The sequence below is a fragment of the Polyodon spathula genome, chromosome 11 (assembly GCF_017654505.1).
Source record: "Polyodon spathula isolate WHYD16114869_AA chromosome 11, ASM1765450v1, whole genome shotgun sequence".
Lineage (NCBI taxonomy): Eukaryota > Metazoa > Chordata > Actinopteri > Acipenseriformes > Polyodontidae > Polyodon > Polyodon spathula.
Genome location: NC_054544.1, coordinates 36,920,953 through 36,944,306, shown reverse-complemented (window position 1 = coordinate 36,944,306; position 23,354 = coordinate 36,920,953). Strand labels below are relative to the sequence as shown.

The 23,354-nt window shown below is 38.6% G+C and overlaps 1 protein-coding gene across 1 annotated transcript in view; it reads right to left on the bottom strand.

The window, feature by feature from the left end:
- Positions 1 to 23,354, bottom strand: part of LOC121323475 (guanine nucleotide exchange factor DBS-like) — a 93,155-nt gene that overhangs the window by 48,387 nt on the left and 21,414 nt on the right. Inside the window, exons 2-11 of the mRNA XM_041264560.1 lie at positions 19,591 to 19,674; positions 14,675 to 14,789; positions 11,368 to 11,458; positions 10,570 to 10,689; positions 8,569 to 8,685; positions 8,155 to 8,304; positions 5,519 to 5,643; positions 3,575 to 3,689; positions 2,863 to 2,982; positions 150 to 341 (exon numbers count right to left, since the gene is read on the bottom strand). Coding sequence (XP_041120494.1) covers positions 150 to 341; positions 2,863 to 2,982; positions 3,575 to 3,689; positions 5,519 to 5,643; positions 8,155 to 8,304; positions 8,569 to 8,685; positions 10,570 to 10,689; positions 11,368 to 11,458; positions 14,675 to 14,789; positions 19,591 to 19,674 — 1,229 coding nt within the window. The remainder of the gene's footprint in view (positions 1 to 149; positions 342 to 2,862; positions 2,983 to 3,574; positions 3,690 to 5,518; positions 5,644 to 8,154; positions 8,305 to 8,568; positions 8,686 to 10,569; positions 10,690 to 11,367; positions 11,459 to 14,674; positions 14,790 to 19,590; positions 19,675 to 23,354) is intronic.

Sequence of the window (23,354 nt, the reverse complement as noted above, 5' to 3'; positions counted from 1 at the left end):
TAGCAGACTAGCCATAAACAAATATACTAATTAACAAGTCCCTGCATCCTGTATTAGCATAACTAGGTCAAAGAGACAAATGCTTCAGTTGACATTTTCCTTAAATGAGTTTATTTTTTTTATAGTTGCACATTTAAAAAAAGGCTTACCTTTACATCAGATGTGAGAATCATTTCAAACTGATTGTGAAGTTCTTTAAGGTTGCCCGGCTGGTTCTCATTCTCTGTTTCATTAAACTTTTCAATGTCGTGCAGGGCAGATTCAGCACCTTCTTGAGACTGGCACTTGTCCACTGCCTGGGATGCCAGCAGGTATATTCCAGCATCACACCACTGGTTAACCTACAAGAATGTATGAATAAATGTGTATAGTATATACTTTTTATATGTACAGCAAACTAAAAACAGATATGAAAATGACAATACTTTCTTCTTCCCCCTTACCATAGTCCTGAAGCCAGGACCCTGTGACATTAAAATGTCCAGCAGTTTGGATGTTCTGCCCATCAGGATAAAAAGCATGTATCCAGTATATAGTATACAGACATCCTTGTAGCTAAACACGTATCACTGAATTGGGAAAGATGCTGAGGTTGCTAAAAGCAATTACGAGTGTTGAATTTATTGTAAAGCCTGTATGGGGACTTGTGACAGAAAGATAATGAGCTCTGGTTGTAAATCTCCCTCCTGACCTGTGAGGGCGCTAAGTAACAAAAGGGGAAGTCTTTGGATGGGCTGGCCTGACAGTTAATTTCCAGGGTCGGGAAGTCGGTCAGCCTGGAAGAAGGCGAGACTCTGGTGCAGGAACGTATTGACCCGGAAGGTAAATGATAAAGCAGCTGCAGGCAATTGAGACAGTCAATCGTTTACCAAGGGGTCATGCATGATAGCATAAAGGGGGATGGAGAATCATAATTTTTTTTCTTTGCTTGGTTTAGAGATACAAGGAACTGGATGAACCGGGAGATTTCCCTAAATAAAGAAAAAGTGTTTGTGAGTGTTTTGTTTGTTTTGTCTGTTTAGTAACTGTCTGTGTTTTGTTAAAGCACTAGACGGCTAAACACGAAACCAGGAGCTGTCGCCAAGGGCCAGCACAAAACCGGGTCAACACTGCACTACCGTCACTGTAAACATTGTTATCACTGTTATAGCTTGTATTGTGTTATACTTCACCACAAGCACTGAGAGCACTCACTTTGGATTTGTGATCGTGTGTGTGTCTAATTGTGTGTGTTAGTGCTGTGTTTATTGTTTATGGGACTGTAACCCTTTTCACTGTTGTACAATACACACTGTTGTGTATTGCAAGCTCTTTATTATTTACTGACTAGTCATCAGACCACTGGATTATAAAAACAAACCATTTCATCTGTACTTTGTCATCTGTTTGTTCTTGGGATTACTGCACCAGCACCGCACCTGCTATACACCTGCTACTAATTACCACTTTGCCACAGGACTATATAGACATTGGAGCTTATCCCACACTACAGTAAGGAACACCATACACATTCTTACACCTTCATTTGATATAATGGTAGAGTATGTTACAGATTCATAATTAAATAGGAAGGTATTCTATTAAAATAAAAAGTTAGCCATTTTCCACTTCTAAATAATGTGGTAAATGTGAATCTTATTACCTAGTAAGAACACAATTCCCTTTTTAGTGAGCCATTGGAAAAAATTTTTTTATATTTAAATTGCAATGTTTTGGTGTGACATTACATCAATAGCAAACCTTACCATAATACAATTGCTGTCACTTTGCCCTGAAGTGAGTGAGTTACATCCAAATATTGTAGAAATAGGGATAATCATTAGTCTACTTGAATATATGTCACCATCTTATTGGTATTTGCAACTGGTTTAGTTTAATATCAAGATAAGGGTTTTTAAAGACGACAGTTTGTAGGAAAGATGCAGAACTACATTTACAGCAACAATGCTGAATAAGTTATTCCCAAGGTACTTGCTTTTATGGATCCATTTTGTACAGAATGTCCAGACACATACTGTTAACATAATCAGTATCATTCATGATAGTAAAATAGCCACATTACTGGCTACAGATTTGTAGTTTAAACCGGATATCATTTTTATCCGGTTTTAATGACCTATGCTACGCATCAACGCCATGCTTGACGGTTGACAACATAATAGACGAAACATACATCGGTGCTGTGTGTAAGTAAAAAACGACCCGTGAAATCAAAAAAGGTGTGTGTAGATTAAGGCATGTCACCGATCCATGGGGGAACATTTAAAAACATACATAAAGCATCCTTAAAGGGGTCGATACAGTATGAAGAAACCTACAAAAGTAACAACTTTTAGTCAAGGCGTCTAAGCGGACTACAAGTTGGAAGCAGTGAACCCACACTAGTAAAACCCCCAGTTGTCGCATTACCCAATGAAACCTAGGTCGACCAGAGGCACGTAGTTTTTCATCAAACCCGGAAACTTGCATGTTTCTACAGGACGTTTCCTGGCAAATATTGTTCTAATATATCAGCGGGATATATATATATAAGTATTATATATATAGATATATATATATATACTGATATTTATTCAAATTTAATAAAAGAGATCTTTATGAAAGTTCAATCCCAAAACTCTATTAAAAATACTGAAAGAGCACCTATTCAAATATTTTCCAAAAATTATGCAAGTTACACTCTGAACCAAGGAGAGTTAAAGGAGTCCTCTGAAACACTAATGAGCTGGTTGTAAAGTGTCATTAATACAAGTTCTCTCCAAGGTGAAGAAGAAATGCAAAGGGAAGTAAGAAAATTAAGCAGACATATTATGCTAGCCTAAGTAAAAACATACACATCTGAATGGTCAAAGCATTACCAACCTGAGCTTTCTCCTCCAATACTTTAAGCTCCTTAAGAAGTTGTTCTACTCGAGATACGCTGTCTCCAATGTCTGTGAAAGCAGCCAAAGTCTCCACAAGGCTGTCCAAAGCAAGTTTTACCTGAGAAAGAAGATGTTCTGTGTGAAAAAAATACACATACAAACACACAGAAATAATACAGATACAACATTTACGTATGACATTTTCTGTCAGTGAAGTGACTATTTTCTCTCTTATTAATCTTTTTGCAACTCTACTTAACACTATTTAATATGGATGACACCGTTTGATGCCTAAATGAAAGGTTTCAGAAACTGATTTGGAATTCACATGTTTATTTAAATTGGCTAGATGCTCAAAGCTCTTTACTCCAAATCGTCATTAGCACAATTTTTTTCTGAACAGAAAAAAACACATGTCTAAAACTAATAAGAAACAACTTAATACTTTATTCAAGCCCCTGAATTAAAAATCTCACTTTTTTATTTCTGGTTTTGTAACTCTATGGGTGTGTTTCTCTCTGAAAAAATTGTGCTATAATTGCTTTGAGAATTGAGCCATTTTTTACTACATGTATATTTACAAAAATGAATACTATTTATATCATCAAAATGCCCTTTCACTGCATTTAATGCCCCAGTCTTTGTGGTATTTATTAACAAGCAGAACAGCCTTTAACTCAGCATCTTACTATAACAATAGCAGTGGTTACCTCCCGAAAGTCCTGTTCAAAATGTCGCAGCTGTAAACACTGCTCCAGTTTTAGATGATGCTTGGACCAAAACTGCTCAAAAGCATTCTCTGTTTCATCCAACTGCGCCAGCAGCCTGTTAGGAAGCAAGCAACCATTTAGCTCACAAAAAATACCTACCATACCAAAAATCACATCTTTGATTTTAAAATCAATTGAAATATGTAAAATGCCAGGGGTGATGGTGAAATATAAAGTTGCAGATTACAATGCCAATTGAGGTTCAGACAAATTAGCTTTTGTACTGTTAAAAGAACCAGAAACGTCACCTGAGGGATTTCTGTGAACACACATACAAATAAAACAAAGAAATTCTTCAGAATGGTTATCAACCCATTGAATGGAATATTACCAGTGGTGACAGACCCCTGAGGATCTGACACATCACAAACGCCATTCATTCGGAACATATTGAGTTTGTGCCGTGTTTAATTCTCAATATTCATACGTTTGTCTCTACCTGCTAGAAAAATAAATTATACCCTCACTTGCAAAGCAGATTCAAAACAGGGACATCACAATCAGTCACATTCCTAAGCCACATAATGCAATTCCTTCATCCCTTGTTCCCTTTTTCTAATGCAAGCGGACTAATAACGTCTTGATATGGTTATTCTAGATGGATTTTGTGACTTAGATATTAAAGTAAAGCATTATAATAGAGTGACATGACAACAAGAGTCTATGTAAGGGTTATTGTTACAGAGATCGAATGATGCTTAGTGTTAGATCTCCTTCCCGAACTGTGAGGGCACTAGAAAGAAGGAATAGAGTACCCTTAATCAAATTACTTATTCCATAGAGTACGTGGAAGTCAGTCATTTAGGAAGGAGGCGGAGCTATGGCACCCAAGATCACTGACCCGGACTGTAAACGGCATGGCATCCGAGGATTGGAGGAGCGGATGTGCTCGTTAACCTAGGGGTCATGGGCAAGGGTATAAATAGGGGGCGTAGCTTCAGTGATCTGTTCCTTTGCATATGGTTAAATCAAACGACCTAGAAGGAGCCCGTATTGTCCGTACCAAAGCCGGGAGTGTTCTGTCAGTCTGTGTAATAACACTGTATGTCTTGTGTTGTTTATCTTCTCAACAAGAATACTAAACACGATCCGGAGCTGCAGCCACAGGCCAGCGTAAAAAACTTGGACATCACCACTCGCCTTTCCACTACAGGAACTGTCTTTGCACCACTAGTACTCAAATGTCAGAACTGTGTCTGGGTCTGTGTTTTCTGTGGGTGAAAGAACTGAACTTTGGGTTACGGGTCAAACCCGTGGGATTATAAAAATAGAAGTGATACACACCATTGTATCACTTCTTTCATTGTGATTGTTTGCAGGTTTTGCCAAAAGGCTCTGGACAGTTAATCATTTAAAATAAAAACCCTTGCACCTGTAAAACATTTGTCTGTGTGATTAATCCGCTCTGCACTGCACTCACCTGCACGTATTCACCATTTTGCACAAACAGTTCCCTTCTCGTGCTTTCAGTGTCCCATTCCTATTGGCCAGTAGGGACTGCCTACCTTCCAGCATTTGTAGTAAGTCATTATCAACACTTAGTATGGCTGACTAATACTGTAGGAAACTCAATATTCATACTCTGTTTAAAAGGCAAAAAGTAAAAAGGGTCACATTTGGAACTTGTATTTTAAAAAGGATATTTTAATATGGCTGGACTGAGAAGATTGTAATCAGCCAACTGAATCATTCATATTGACCTGCTGGTGTATTATGAAGTAGCTGAAGGCCCAGAGCAACAGGTTAACATTCACTGACAATGTTCCATTCATTGGGTTGTAAACAAACAGATTTGGGGACCCTTTACATAATCCTTGTTAGGTCGTTTACTTTACTGTGACGGACAAAGGCTGTACTTATTGTAGAAAGCTTAGAATCACAAACCGTTCAACTGTAGCGACATTTTCCAGTTCGTCATGGTTGAGTTTGTAGCTTGTGTTTTTGATTGCTCGTTCCTTAATGCAAGAGAGGATGGTGGTCCCCTGTTTCAATGCTAGTTGGAGTTCATCCTGATGGAAAGAAATTTAATTTAAATTAAGTTAAATATAGTCGTCCCCTGCTTCCCTTCCTCTTTCAGTCATCATCACACATCTTGTTAAGGGGATCTAAGGTGGACCAGAAATGTCCATATTTAGTCACGCTTTGAAGTAGACTGCAAAAGAGCCTATGTGACAAGACAGAGATTGTCATGGTGACAGGAGGAACAAGACATGTTCGCTAAAGCCATAATAAGTTTATTATAAGTAGTTATGATATTAGTTACATGATAATTTGATGGGGAACTTTAATGCTGCTACTGCTATGATTGTTTAGGGTTTCCATGCTCAGGTTTAAATGCTATTATGGGTTATAAGATTTAGATATAATATAATAATAATGTGTTATTACACATTTGTGTTATGTAACACAATTTTTGTTCCTGGGTAGTAAATGTTATTTCCTAACTGCTTATGCCTCAAAAGTATAGAAAATGGCTATTATTCCCCACAAACTTTGCTTTTGTGACCAGGACTGTGATATTTTGAAATTTACCTATTTCCAATGAGAAAACGGTCTTTTCGTTCACATAAAGTCAGAAAAAAACAACATATGAATCCAAATTAACATGTATTTATACTAAAGTAATACAAAAATGACTACAAAAGATTTAGACGTGAGTAGTTTTTCGGGATTTATGATTATACTGTAAATCACTTTCACGAATCAGCTCCCAAATGTAGTCTCCCATTATGTTCTCGTTATACTGTCCTGGGTAGCGGCGTTCAAAGTCCAGTATATCCTGGTGGAAGCGCTCGCCTTGCACCTCTGAGTACGCTCCCATGTTCTCCTTGAATTTATCAAGATGAGCATAAAGGATATGGACTTTGAGGGACATCCTACAGCCCATTGTGCCGTAGTTCTTCACCAGAGTCTCAACCAACTCCACATAGTTTTCGGCCTTGTGATTGCCCAGGAAGCCCCGAACCACTGTGACAAAGTTGTTCCAAGCCGCTTTCTCCTTACTAGTGAGCTTCTTGGGGAATTCATTGCACTCCAGGATCTTCTTTATCTGTGGTCCGACGAAGACACCGGCTTTGACCTTTGCCTCAGACAACTTAGGGAAGAAGTCTTGAAGGTACTTGAAGGCTGCCGACTCCTTATCTAGAGCTCTGACAAATTGTTTCATAAGGCCCAATTTGATGTGCAGTGGTGGCATCAGCAACGTCCGGGGGTCCACCAGTGGCTCCCACTTGACGTTGTTCCTCCACACAGAGAACTCGGTCCGCTGTGGCCAGCCTCACCTGTGGTAGTGCGCCTTGGTGTCCCTGCTATCCCAAAGGCAAAGATAGCAGGGAAACTTGGTACAACCGCCTTGGAGACCCATCAGGAATGCCACCATTGCAGCCTCTTGATGCCATCTCAGAAAAATGCAGATATGTATCCACTTAGGCAGCTGGAACTAAACTGAACTGGTGGGCTTAAGGCCCCTGTATTTATACTACTATTTATGTTACTGGAAAGTTCTAGAAAGTTTACTCAGCTCCAAGTTTACTCAGCACTGAATCTATCTGGAATGTTCTGGAAAATAGGTAAATTTCAAAATATCACTGTCCTGGTCACAAAAGCAAAGTTTGTGGGGAATAATAGCCATTTTCTATACTTTTGAGGCATAAGCAATTAGGAAATAACACTTTACTACCCAGGAACCACAAATAAAAATAAATAAATTGTTACACGGTGTTATCAGTAGTTGTCTGTGAACATACTTTCTCTTTCTACTTGAAGGACAGGTTGCCCTTATAAGGAATAGAACAGTACTGACATTTAGCTAGACAGAGGAAGTTCTATTTTATAGCAACCACAAGCTGCTTCCGTGGCACTTCACAAGAAATGTCACTGACTTACTTTTCTTTTTAGGGGGGGCTTGCAATTTAAATAGGTTGTTATGATTAGTGTTATCTTAATCTTCCAAGTTGTTGCTATCCGCGAATATTAAGTTGAGCTTCTGTGATTGGCTCTTAATAACTGTAGGTTACAAGGTATATATTATGTTTACTGGCTCTATGTAGTCAGAACATTGCTCAGTTTTCCTAACACCTGCGTGTGTTCTTAGGTTTGCAAACTTTAACTATTAAATGTATTTACTCAATCTTGCCTGTTCTACTGAGTCTCTGTCTTATAGAAGTTTAAAGTGTAAACTTCCACCACAAAGGTTATCCAACTGTCAGTATTTTCTGCTAATTCCCTCTGTCTGGTATTATTGCTACATGTGTGACTCAAATACAGTGCTTGGCCCTTTACACTATGGAACCACTTACTGTATAAGTTGATATGGCCATAGCTTCCATTTGCCCCATAATGCCATTCCACATATTGATTTAGATACAGAATATGCCAATGGCATGCATGAGACCACATTACTTCTGATGAATATCAAATATGTCCTGTTTTTTTTTTTTGTATTCATCTATTGGTTTGGCGTAATATATAACTTTAAACCACATTACTATAAGCATACATAAGCTTCCCTGCATACTAACCTTGAGCTTGTCATGCTTTTCTGTGTGAGAGACCAGGAGATCCTCTGTACAGTGAATGTCGTTTGGGAGTTCTGTCTCAGCCAGATTGGTACCAAACACCTGCAACATCTGCGCCGTCGTTTTCACTGTCACTGCAAAATTCTCAGTAGCCTGCAGAGCCACGGAATTGAAAATCAGGACAAGATTTCTACAATGTCCAAATGAAGACAGTTTCATAGTAAAAGCATCCTAGAGAAGCCCTTCTCTCTGAGTTTAAATCTATTTGGCTCGGTGTACATGTGGAAGATATTTTAGCACGAAATATTTCTTGAAACATGAACTTTGGTCCAAAATATCAATCGTGTCATCTTGTGTTCTGCGAACTTTTAATCTTTCCCCTGCACGCCCCCTTGATTTCGTTGTGCTGGTACTTACAGTTCGATTATGAATCCACTGGTTATGACAGTAGTCTAAGGTCCCTCCAAGTTCACATGTAAGCTGTTTTTTATCAATGTAGCCATATAAATCTGAGACTGAGTTTAACATGATGATCTGGAAAAGATAAAAGCAATAGTAAATTGCCCTGATGCACCTCAATCCTGCCCTCAGACAATTCTATAAAAGAACATAAAAACAAAAACATTTATGAACGAGAGGAGGCTATTCAGTGCTCCTCAGGTTTCTAGTAGCTGGTTCATCAAAATGTTGTCAAGTCATGTCTTAAAGGATCCCAATGGTAATGACCACCAACAACATTACATATGGGATATGCCTGCCAATTGGTAGGTATTTTCTGAGCTGTCTATACCAGAGCTGCCGATAGACCCCTTCCTGGCATGACACCTTCGGTCCGGCCTACCGAGGGAGTAAAAGCGATTTCTCTTTTTGCCTCTGAAGACGATAAGGTAAGACCCTCTGTGTTGGTACCTGAGTGTATTGTGGAAAATAGCTCTTGAGTCTACTGCAGTTCCCTTGCCTTTTGGGCTGAAAGCTGGCTTGCTGCTTTCATGGAATCAGTGACTCCTGATTTAACCTTTTTCTTTCTTTCTTCCTCAGCAAGACTCAGCAGACTGCTGCTTTCCTATCTGTGGTACGTGAGTTGACTGCATGTGCAGTATTGATTTAAAGGAGTGAGTGTTGTCCTCTGTTACAGCATTTCACTCGTGTAGGAGCATGTACTCCACTGGGGCTAGACTCTGCCTTACCCCCCATGGGCTGTATTTTTCCAGACCCGCTGTAGAGTAGACCTCGCAGACTGCCCCTGGCCCGCCCACCTCAGTGCATCAGGCCTTCGAAAAATCAACAACAACAGCATGTGCTCCGCTCGGTGCGCATGCGTCTGCCACAGCTTAAGCCTGTGTGTCTCCCCTGGTGCATTCTACGCACTGACCAGGTGTGTGACTGCAAGCAGTAATGCGTATATGGGATGATGGCAACAGGGTGTCACTGCATACAAACCCTGCTTTCCTCCCAAAGGTGAATCAATCTGAGTCTTTCCATCCACCTCTGTTTGCTTCGGAGGAGGATAGGAGATCGAATTTCCTCTGCCAGGTGCGAGCGTTGAGGTGTTACGTGGATAAGACAAGAGCTCCGATTCATTCTGACCAGCTCTTTGTCTATCACGGTATACGGACCTTAGGACAGCCCCTCTCAATTCAACGACTGTTGCATTGGATTGCGGACACAACTTCTGCGGCATATGACAGTGCTGGCTTACCCCCACCTGGAGGAGTAGCTGTGCACTCTACTAGAGGATTGGCTACGTTTTTGGGTTGGCTATGTCATTCTCCAGGTTTTACAGCTTGAATGTGGTAGAGCTTTCATTGCCTTCAATAGGCATGAGGGTCTGGTATACATTTCCATACATCATGTTGTTTTGGCCGTCTTCTCTTTCAGGGAACCAGGGTTGCGGTAAGTAACCTAACATTGTGTGATGTTGACAACTACCCACAAGGAACTGGGCTAAGACCATCAAAAAATTTTACACTGCAACATGCCCCCAATGCACAACACGGTTGGTACTTCATATACAGTACTAGCCAAACAAGGCTGGATTTATTCTTCCTTCTCAATTTGTTAACTAATATAGGGGGAACACATATCTGAAGGTCAACAAGCTTAGCTTCTGCTGAGCTCAGTCAGCTATTAGAGACATTGCAACATGCTCACTGGTAAACCACGCAGCATGCACACACCATGGGATATACCATCAGGATGCTTTTACCTGTTCGGGGATCAAAACTGTTATCAGAAAACAAAAAACAAACAGGCATGCATGTTTGAAGACGTATCAAATGCATATTTGCACTCTCAAATACAAATCTTCTCCAGTGAAAAACAGTACAGTAAAAAACATACAGTAAGGGGAAAGGGGGTAAACTTGCAGTTTAAAGTAGGACTTGTAATAAACACACAAGAGCAGGAGCGCATGCTTACCGGTACCTTCATTTTAAAGTCATCTCGGTGTAGCTTCATGCCAATGTCAGCGATGGTTCTCTGAATGAAGCGGGAAGGACGCAGCACCAGAACAAGCTGCAGGTTCCCTGGGAATGCCCCCTACAGGCGACAAGCAGCCACAGCACTGAAATTCCTGTCTGGAACCTGGCAAAGAGCTTCCATTTGTGGAAGCTCTAAAAGCAACAGTCCTTTTCTCCAATGATTTACTACTACAAGAATTTGTAAATATGTAATGTTTAAGCAAATGGGGGTATTTAGACCGGCCACTTTTTAAATCTGTTGAATAACCCCTCCTAGTCTACCCAGAGTTCCCCAGTGCGTTAAGACATTACTTATCTGAAAAATCATTCAGAAAACTGTAGTACTTAGGGATACCAACGTAGCTAGTCAGCAATAGGTAAAATATGCCCCCCCCCCCCCCCTCCTCATGTTTTCATCTGTCACAATCATTGTTGAAGGGTAGTGTATATGTGTATTTGTATATAGTTGTACCCAAAACCTCTTACATGTTCAAATTCATATTTCAAAAGCTGATGGTTTTTCACAAATTGAAAACAGCAAGTGTTGAGAAGAATGTTCACATGTATATATCTACATTTCCTAAGCGCTTGTAATATCAGCGTGAATTGGAGCTGTTTGCATTGAAATTATTTGAGGGGCTTTATGCTTTTCGGAACTGCTATTCTTCATGTATACTTTCCATTCTGCAAATTGAAGAAGGACATTATAAATGCAATGTTAATTTATAAAAGATGCATGTAGCATTCATATTCATACCGCTATCCGTGTCAATGACGCCTTCACAGCGCTCCATTTGTCCCTGCGTCTGTCTATAACAATGATGAATCCAATGCTGGCAGCCTCCAGACTGAAGCAGAAAAGCAGAAAAAAAAACTGTAGGAGAAACAAATTCTACAGACTGCACAAATAATCTTTAATAAAAAAGGCACACTGATATAACTGTATTCCCATCAGACAGATGGCTCCAGTGTGCATCCCAGATCAGTTAAAAAAAAAAAAAAAAATGTCCAGTCCAGTGCTGTAGTTTTGTGTGAGGAGAAGTAAGGGCTGGTAAAAATATATATAATTGAACCCATGACGAGAAGAAATAACACTGACATTAATATTATATCTATATGTGTGCTGTAAAAAAAAAAAAAAAAAAAATATATATATATATATATATATATATATATATATATATATATATATATATATATATATATATATATATATATATTTATAGGGGGTGTCTAACCTTTAACACTTTAAATAATGTAAAGGACACTGTGACTGAAGAGTGTGAATAATTTCAGTGTTTCAGTGCCTTTCTCTCATAGGTCTGCTGTGACCTGTTTTATTTGACAACACAGATATTTGCCTATCATGTGGTCAAAATGCAAAACTGCTACCTGCTAAATATATTTCTGGAGGCCTTTCACTATGAGTGAATGTATATCCACAATCTGTTTACAATCAGGAGTTAATTAACCTAACACAGAGATTTAAATAACAGTAATACCCTACAAAATGTGATTCAGTCAATTTGCTTTCAAATGTTTCATGTACATACGATTAGCTCTATTGTAGTTTATTTATCCAGAAATGTATTTTATCTAGGAACATTCAATTACATTTAGTAGTACTCATTCTCCACCCTCGTCCCTCAGTGGTGGAACGACCTTCCTACAGATGTCAGGGCTGCCCAGTCCCTGACCACCTTCTGGTGCCTCCTCAAAACACACCTCTTCAGACAACACCTGTAAAACTCAACTCTTCCTTTCTGGACAATATAGCACTCTGCCTTTAATACACTTTAACTTGCACTTATCTGCTCCCTATTTTACTGTATTTAATCCTGCACTTAACCCAATCTGTAGTATTTTGAATCTATTGTGGTGGACAGTGAACTGCTAGCACAAAACAATAGAGCCTACTTTCCATTTGCATGCCTGAGTAACCCAAATCTGCTCTCCCAAGGGGCCCCCTCCACAGTGCTCTGATCAGCTATCTAAAACTGCTCTCAGAGCTGGAGGCAATTTACAGTTTAATCCTCAACCTTGGGGTTTGATCGTTCACCTTGATATGGAAACTAGTTTGAGAACTAGTTTGAGAAAACATACAGATATTGTATATTTACATTTACATTTAGTTTCTAATGGTTGTTCTGCAATCGCATTCACATTAGGGAGCTAGCTGGATTTTAAAGAGACTATCCCCCATGTGCCTCAGTGGTACCTAACTCTGACAGGGTAGAATATCACAACAACCCTATATGGTCGGGACAATCCCCATTTCCTAGGCAATGTCCCGCGTCCCGATGCATAGCAAGAATGTCCCGATATTTACCCATAGAAAAAAAAAAACATTTATTCTGCACAGTAGAGTTATTGAAAACCGCACGCTGTGCTCTTCGTGAAGCTGACACATCTGCTGATCACTAACTTATACAAAGGTATGTCTATTTTTCTTGTCATGATGGTCATGTCGTGTTGAGTTGGGGGGAGATGCGTCTATTATATGATGAATGTTTTTGCGTATGACTCCTCCCATGTGCATGATGTGTATGACAACAACCCCCCAGGGATAAGCGTCCTGTTGAACAGTTTCCAAATGTTGGCAAATATAATGTTTTACAAGCTGAACAAAGGGGTTTGTTTTTGTTGTTTGTATTGGCAACACCAGGCATTACTTAACCTTTACTTTTGTATTGGCATATCAACAAAGCTACAGTACAATAGTCATTTTCAACAGAAGTATCCATCAACGTCAAACATGAATTCTGTTTTTGAATTGATAACTCACTGTGGTTGCCATCTTTGTAATTCAGTTTTTTCCTAGAAAAACGTAAGTAAATGGGTGGGAGAGAGGTTCAAATTATGGCTGGTTTTACAGACCCCGATTACCAGTAATACTGGGCTACTTACAGTATGTATAAGGTCATATTTACCTTGGGCGACTTATGTCTATTACTGTATGACAGGTCTTTACTTCTGTTTTTTCTAGAGTGTTGGGAACAACAAAGAGAAATGGTCCTTTTGGCTGATTTACTTTTGCTGCGCCAACACCCTGAAAACATATAAACTATCCTTGCTGTATAGAGAGTCTGTCAGTTCTCATGCTTCGCTGATAACTTGGCGTGAGGAACTACCATTCCTCTCAATGTTATTCCTAACAGACTAGCACAGAAAGCTCAATCCCTAACTGAGAAAGAAGAGGTGTTCTGAGTCCATGCATAGTGGTGAGAGTTTAAGAAGGAAATACTGACAGCATGTACCACAACAAAACAATGGAGGTATTCAGTGTAATAACTGACATATTAGCAACAGACTGTAGCCTAGCCTTGGCCATAAATAATGCTCTCTTTTTACAACCTGTGACAGGGCAGAACTCTGCACACTGGGGAAGGTGTTTTGTCGCTGTTCTAACACAGCCACAAAGGGTTCATTTCTTCTCTTTGTCACGTTTGCACCCCCCCCCCCCCCCCCCCCCCCCACACCCTTAACTCTGCCTGTGCCCAATCACAAAGCTAAACAAAGTGTTCTGTAGTATATAAATAGAAACCACAGGCAACCCAAGGAAGGCCTCAACCTTTATCTTTTTTCCTACTGCACAAAAGTCATTTTCATCAACCAAGGTTGAATATGAATTATTGAGTACAATCAGTTTTTAATTAGATTAAATTATTTTGGCATGCTCTCAAACCCAGATTTTTTAGTACTTGCTTTCATTTCCACAACGAGTTTAAAGAGTGTGGAGAATGTGTGAAACTGTGAAAATGACAAGACAATTAAAAAAATATCAAGCTTTACACTTACACTTCCTTTATTGTCTCATATGTGAACCTCAGGACTGGTTTCACATACTTAAAAAAAACACAATATTTGAGTATTTGCAAGGGGGGGTGATAAAAAAAAAAACAACTAAGATAATGTAATTTGAAGCTAGTGACATTTATGTCTCTTGATGTATCATTCAGTCATACAACGTAAAGATCATTCCTAAGAAAGGACATTCCTGCTGTGCTACCCAGACTGTTTCTGTCCCATCCAGTATAACCTTGGCACATCAATACTGATCTTACCTGGGAATGCTAGTGAGATATGTTACAACGTTAAGGAAATCTTCATCAGGAAGATCCCCAAAGCCAGAATATTCGGGGAATGTTATTATCGGAGCTCCATTGTTGCCTCTCCCTCCTGTATAACAACAACAACAAAAATAATGAATAAGTGTTTCCATTCTCCCCAGATTCTCAAAGCTATTTACTCCAAGTGGTTGTCAGTGTTATTTTTTTTCCTGATAGGATAAAACAAAAATTGCGATTCTAAAAAATAATAAGAAAAATTTAAGACGAACTACAAGACCCTAAATAAAATGTCTGAGTTGTTTATTTCAGGTTTCTTAAGTTTATTGGATGCGTTTTTCCTTGTAAGTGAACCAGCAAAGCATGTAGAGCCGTATGTCACCACAAGATGGCAGCATAGGTCTAATCATGATGACTTCTACCACACAAACCAGGCATTTTAAAACCTTACAACCTATCAGGTTGGCTCAAAATCAAGGCTAGATGAATATGTATCAAATACTGTTACAGTTATGCTTGATAACTTAGAATGATGTAACTGGTTTTGTCTTTATCACAGGCTTTGTTGGTGAATATTTAAAACTGCTTTAATGATAGCAGCCCCCTAATTCAGCTTTAATGACAGCAGCGCCCTAAAGTCTTGTTCAAAAGGGGCAAGGACAATATCAGCATGGCTTTCTAATCCATTCATATCTCCATCGACTCAGTGAATTTATTAATAAATCATATTTTGATGCTCATGACCATTGACTACCACGGCTTGTCACTTCAATACAACGACGATTCTTTCTGCTGGAAATGTCCAGCTTCACTCTGAGTGTTCCACTGTAACTAATCCCTGCCACTTATAAATGTGAAAATGTATGAGAGTGACTGTGGCTGGGATACTAGTCATCTTCAGTATGTCTGATTTATTCCACTCTGACATATTCCCCTTTCTCTGGAAAGTTATCCTTCATTCCTTTGCACACTGCCTAGTGCTTAGGTTTACTGATACTGCCTTCTGCAAATGACTCTAGCCTGCTGAATTTCAGTAATCTGTCAGACACACTGTTCATGTTGCCTGCTATTGCAGTTTTTCAACATTTTGTCTATTGTATTTTCTTCATATGAGTCACTAACTATAGTCAATTGCTTTCTCAATAACTCTTGGCATTCCTCATTCCTCATCACTCTGTCAGTCAACCACCCCCCTATTCAATCATACTCCTTTCTAGGTAAAAAATAATTGCCATAACAGTGATCTCTTCCATCATAGTCTTGTATGTGTCCTGTCAGCTCCTGGGCGAGCTATCTGCACTCCAACAATTCAACACCAGACTCTTTGTGCAACCTCACCTCTCAGGCAACAGTGGCTCCAATAAACAGTGGATTGTAAAATCAATTTGAGATTTGGCAATGACTTCCCAATAAGTCCCTTTACAGCATTGTTGTTTATTGTGTACTGCAGACCAAAAAAATAAATTAAAAAAAATATAGAAACATCCACCTTCACACAACTGATGCAAATGAAATACCTAAATGCATATATTCTGCAATATATAAAGGTTGCGTCTTCTGTTGAGGCACAACTGGCAACGCATTAGATCTGAAATTCTGCTTTCGTATCCTAGACTGGACAAATTACAGATGTTTTAAATGAAACATTTTTGCCATTCTAGAGAACAGACTGGTGGCAATCACTGAAGAATGGTCTCAAAACCTGCTAGAACAAATCAAAATACACTTGTAAGGGTAAATCAGTGAGGCCTCCTCATGGTAGCCTACAGCAAGAGGACAGTGGTAGGGCAGGTGTTTCTAATGATCTGTCCAGAACCCAGTAAGGTTTTTGTGTAAAGTACTGTGCATGGCACTGCTTCAAGGGATCATCATCCCAGTACAAGTCTTATATTTCAGGTGTTATTTTGAGTCTTTATACACAGATGATTACTGCAAGTGTTAGCCCCCCCTGACATTCAACTAGCCCGCTTACAGCCAGTTCTCTTGTCTGCTGTTGTAGCACAGCTTTCATCTAAGAATGCTGATTCTCAGAATCAGCGAGAGCCAAAGTAACCACTGCTACAACCTTTAACTAGATCTCTGAAAAACGACTAGCCCTCCTTACAACCGCTCTACCGCAGGCACATATGGAGAAGTTTATAACCTCAGCACTGAAACGTCAAGGCAGAAAGCAGAAACAGACTGATCATTATAACAAGATTTACAAATAAAAAAGATGATAATACGTACTTCAAACCTAGGAACGTTTGCAACAAGGAAAGGTCACAATATTAAATATAAAGCCCTACTGTCACAAACATGTTGTCATGTATCATATTACTTTTTATGTTGAAGAAAAACTATTTTTGCAGTAAATGTTGGTGGGTTGGCATGAATGAAAAGGAATGGCAACCACCAACCCCAGGAATGAATGCATTCTGAAGGAATACTACCATCTGCTTCAAAAAAAGTGTTTCTCTGTTCCATACGGCCACAGTGGATAAAGTAAATCTAAGCATTCTTGGAACAATTACATGTTGTGGGACAATACTGCAGACCAGAACCCTGAGATAATTCAAAATCAAAATGAAAGAAAAGAAATGGAGAAAGGTATTGAAAGCTCAGCAACAGATGAGAGTGGATCTAGGCTAGAACAGGGCCAGTAGGGCAGATTGCAGACTTCAGTGATCAACACAGAAGCTGGGAAGATGACTAGAAACACAAGAGTAGACAAGGATCCTTGATCTGTGTTCAACAGGTCACACACACACACACACACGCACGCACACATCGTTTTGTGGATACCACTGTAGCAGACCATATTGATTTAAATACTTTCCAACACTTTTTGAAAGTAATTTAATGCATGTAATTTTCCTCACAATGCATTATTCCTGACCCAAAGATAATGTTGTTTTTGAGATAAATGGAATTGGGAAAACAACAAAAGTGACTAAATATGGGCAATGACAATATACTTTGCAATGTGATATTTTTTGTTACAAGTAGTTTAAGTCATTTTAGCAACTTAAATTACATTTTTATATAGAATAATAATAATTAAAAAACTGATTAAGTTATAGACAGTACATTAGTAGTCTCATTGTGAATTAACAATTATTTTCAGTAATACAATATGAGAAGTACAATTGCAAGAGTGTTTATTAAAACAGTTGCCAAGCACTATGTTAAACAAATGTTGCAAGTTATTTAATTATTTGGAATTTTCCGTCCAGAAGCAAACTTGTAAAAGCTCTCTAGCGCACTCTGCTGGAAAAAGAAAGCATTTGACACAGTGCTGAAATAGTTTAAGAACTGAAAAAGTTACTGCAGTGGTGAACAAGATGGAAAAGATGCAAAAGCTAAATGACAAAAATCAAAATTCAAAAAAAAAAAAAAAAGAGAAAAAATGTTGTTGCTTAAAAAAATAATAAATATATAAATAAATAAATAAATAAATAAATAACATAACTTAGCCCCTAGATTCAAATCATTTGTGTCTGCAGGAAGCACAGAGGAAAAAAAGTTAGTGTAATGACCACAGCAACAAACATATCAACATTTCTGATTTCCCTTTGTCATGTCCAAAGTGCATGTTAATGTATTCCACTAACCTCCCACAGATGGAACAGCTTGCTATAATCCAACTAATAGCTTTCCATAACATTTACTCATGCTATCAACAGTCAACATGGAGATCAAACAGTTGGGATCTCGGTTTACTTTTCAGCTATTTGCTTGTCCTTAATTTAATTTAGGGCTGGACTATTTAAATAGTGAATTGGCTGCCATACTAATCATTCAATTTTCATTTACTCTTCAGTGCAGTTAGTATTTAGAGGCTATTATGACTATGTAAATCAGACTATTGTAATTTCAAATCAGATTTCAGAATAATGGTGCAGGCAGATGAAGAAGGAGGGCAAATAATACTTTCCACATGTGATTTATGAGCTACAGCAACCCTTTCAAGACACTCAGTTATGAACCATGGTCAGTACTAAATCAATGTGTTTTAACCTGGCCTTGGAATTCTAGTTTTGATACTTGGGAAAGATGTGTTAATAATAGATAAACATAGTGTTTTGACATATTATTCAGTAAATATTTCACCAGAAACCTCTCGAGCTACAGCACTGTTGAAAATCCATATGCACATTCAATACTAATACAAAACTGAAATGCTCAGTGAGGATGATGAGGGGAGGGAATTTGAACTTTGTTGCTAGTTTCGAGAGTATATTATAGGAATAAAACCCTGTCGGGTGTTATACACGCATCACTGGAAATAATTAACGTTCCAACCTACAGCCAGTCAGAAGAAAACATTCCTTACATTCCTACATTGCAGGACAGACTTGTATTACTCTTAAAAAACAAAACAAACAAACAAAAACAAGTCTAACAATGTAGCCCAGTATAAGTTTCAAGTAAGAACAGAAGATCTAAACAGCAAGGACATTCTCACCAGTATAACCCGAAAGGCTTTACTGGTTAGAAATACATACTGTAACTATTTCAAGTGAGTCCACTTTGATAACATGTGAGTAGAGTGCGATGAAGGTTATAATGCAGACACAGCTGCTCCTTGTTTACTATACTGTTTAATTTGCTTTGTTTATATCTAGTCTACAATGTGATTACATTTCCTCTTGTGTTGGTTTCTAGGGAGCTCTGGATGCAGCCCAATACGTTAAAATGGAAAATGATCTCTTGGCATAGGATACTGACTTACAAGCTCTTTAATACAGAATATGCTTAGATAAAATAAGTGTTATACTGCTTTTTTAAATTAATATTAATGCTGTTTATGTTAATTACTATTAAAACACAGAGAGCAGAGTGTGTGGGTGTGTGTGGGTGACAAGATGATGACATGTGCACAAACAACATAATTAAAAGAATGAACAGCGGTTGAAAAGGAGAATCCTTACCTGAGAGAATGGCAAATTGTCTGTGAAGTTGCTCTATGATATCGGTTGCCAGCAGAGGTCGTATCTCCTGCTGCATTATTTCATCTAAAGGAAAGGAAGAGAGAATAATAGCAGTAAGTCAAGGCCAGCTTTTAGTACCGTAACAAAATGAGCTTAACTAAGACACATGCACAAAGGAGATCTGAAGGATTTACAATCCAGGCCAACACTGGTTTAGTCATATGACCATTTTCATAGCAGACAGTGTATGATGCATCCCTTATCACGGGTCTTTTTCATGTTCCTGTATATTTTCATTTGCTTGTGTTTTTTGTTTAAGCTGGTTTTGTTAGCAAATTGCAAAAACCTAGTGGAAGTCATGCATTTTCCGCTGCGCTGCAGAACTTCTAATGCCTACAAAACATCTTTTCAAAGTGCCTTTTTTTAAATGGATTTTAGACACCAAAGGCTCTTCTCTCACCCTCCCATCCTTCCCCGTTTTACAAACCCTCACTGCTGAGGGGAAAAAAAAAGACTACATTAATAGAGTCCACACATTAAAAAGGGCTGGCTCTTGCAAACTGAAGAGTCACAATGAAACTACCAGTATATTTAGATCAAAGATTCCCTTAAACAGCATTTACGAGCTGAGATGCAGTAGAACCACAACACAGAACTAAGGGTTCTTGGTAGCTCCAACCATTTCCTTTACACCCTACTAATTAGACAACACTACTGCCAAATAAACCCACTGTCTAAAAAGATTCACAGATGTTGAGCCTGAATTAACTCCAGAGTTTAATAAGCCTAAACTTTTTTGTTGACTACAAAAAAAACAAGTGGAAACGCTAAAAGCTAGGCAGTAATTTTAATAGGTTAAAAATATAAACCTTTTGTCTTAACTGTTTACTGTTTAAAACACCAAAAAAAGTAGTCATAATGTAGTGTTTATGGGCATATTTATATTTTAATATTATATTTATTTCCCATATCAACAAAAATGTGGGATGCAGATGAAACAGGACATTGTTGGTTAAATGTGTAATGCAATACTATGCATGTGTACTGTAATAAAATACACTTTGTATTTTCATTGACTGCTTAAACTTTTAAACCTTTAAAGGCTTAGTTAACATGAAGGGGGATTCTGGTTGTAACCAAGGCTTACAAATATAAAACAGAAAATAATTGATTGCATAAGTATTCACCCCCCTTGAGTCAATATTTGGTAGAGGCATCTTTGGCAGCAATTACAGCCATGAGTCTATTTGAATGAGTCTCTACCAGCTTTGCACATCTGGACACTGCAATTTATGCACATTCTTCTTTGCAAAATTGCCCAAGATACATCAAGTTGGATGGGGACCTTTGGTGAACAGTAATTTTCAACTCTTTCCACATATTCTCAATTGGATTGAGGTCCGGGCTTTGATTGGGCCACTCCAGGACATTGACCTTTTTGTTTTTAAGCCACTCCAGTGTGGCTTTTTGGCTGTATGTTTGGGGTCATTGTCCTCCTAGAAGATGAATCTTCTCCCAAGTCCCAGGTCTTTTGTAGACTTCAGCAGGGTTTCCTCCTGGATTTCTTTGTACTTTGCTGCATCCATTTTGCCCTCTATCTTCACAAGCTTTCCAGGCCCTGACACAGAGAAGCATCTCCATAGCATGATGCTGCCACCCCCATGCTTCACGGTAATGATGGTGTTCTCAGGAGGATGTGCGGTGTTAAGTTTGCGCCAAACATAGCGCTTAGCGTTTAGGCCAAAAAGCTCTATTTTGGTCTCATCAGACCATAGAATCTTTTTCCACTTGGTCTCAGAGTCTTCCACATGCCTTCTGGCAAACTCTAGCCGAGATTTAATGTGAGTTTTTTTTTTCAACAATGGCATTCTTTTTGCCACTCTCCCATAAAGGCCAGTTTTGTGAAGTACCCGGGCTATTGATACCGTATGCACAGTGTCTCCCAGCTCAGCCGTGGAAGAATGTAACTCCTTTAGAGTTGCCATAGGCCTCTTGGTGGCCTCCCTGACTTGTGCCCTTCTCGCCCAGAAACTCCGTTTTTGAGGACGGCCTGTTCTAGACAGATTCACAGTTGTGCCATATTCTATCCATTTCTTAATAATGGACTTTACTGTGCTCCTGGGGATATTCAATGCCTTGGAAATGTTCTTATATTCTCCCCCTGATTGGTGCTTTTGAACAACCTTATTCCGGATTTGCTTTGAATGTTCCTTTGTCTTCAAGATGTAGTTTTTGTTAGGAAATGTACTAACCAACTGTGGGACCTCCCAGAGACAGGTGTATTTAACCTGAAATCGTGTGAAACACCTTAATTGCACAGGTGAAACACCTTAATTGCACACTCAACTAATTATGTGACTCCTAAAGACAATTGGTTGCATCAGAGCTTATTTGGGTGTGTCATAGCAAAGGGGGTGAATACTTATGCAATCAATTATTTTCTGTTTTATATTTGTAATTACTTTAGAACAATTTGTAGATTTTATTTTTCACTTTGGCATTATGGGCTTTTGTGTTGATCAGTGGCAAAAACTCCTAATTAAATCCATTCTGATTCCATGTTGTAACACAATCAAATGTGAAAAAGTCCAAGGGGGTGAATACTTTTGAGAGCCGCTGTACCTGTGCAGCAGGTAGAAGGACACTACCTGGTCCTTGTGCTGATTATATGACTTCCAGTACAGGGTCCTAATACTTGCAGCACAGAAAGTGACTCTAGTGTAGTGGCAGGATAAAAAGACACATTAAAAAATAATAATCTGCAGCAAAATGATAAGGAACATCCGTGAAAGTTGCTGTGCTGGTAGGAAAGAATGCTTTGGCTTGTTGTAATTCCCCCTTTAAACTAATTAGAGCTAAATTGCACAGCTCACACAGCATCAACTAGTTCATGTATTTGAATACGATCATGACTCACAGGCAAGCTGTTTGCATTTCTGAACAACTCTTTCACGTGTCTAGAAATTACACTCAACAGCAGACCAGTAAATGAAAGTAACATGCTAATATCTAAGTCCATCCATACCTTCAAAAAGACTCAATCATACATATTAAGGTCAAATTTGTCCATTTTTTTGTGTGAACTATTTGATTAGTTATCCTAGGGTTGTCTAGCTATAGTTACTAAATTTATGTTTAAAAAGTCATGTAACACAAACAAGCATATTCATGAGTATATTTGCTGTATACTGTTCAAATTTACCTGGGGCACACACAAAAGGGAAGTAAATGAGCTGGAAGGCATATGAAAAACCAGGATACATCTTTATATTCTGCATGTGTCTCCATAATGATAATCCATACATACTGTGCGTCTTTTACAACACATCTCATCAGGGGAAATGAGACTGTAAGCGGGATATTTATTTAACAAGCACTCCCAGTGATTTGCAGATTCTTTTGTACATCTTTGCATCCAATGAAACTAAGCCATTATACAAGCAAATTCTGTAATATTAGCCTTCCCATATGGCCTTGTGCCGATGAATACTGTAAACCATGTGTATTGAATGTAACCAGGTTTAATAAGATAAAAGCTGGCAAATTTACTTATGCACAATTTCCTGTAAAGAAAGAAGACCATATACACACTATGCCAGGGCATGAAAAATGGCTTATGAAACAAATAAAGCAAATCCGATTATAACTTTTCACATTTGGCAGTTGTACAGGTTTGCTATACCCGTTTACCCACTTTTTACTTATTTTTAGATTTCAATGCCTGAATGGTAATCAGAATAAAAGGAATCGTTGAAGCGCTTATT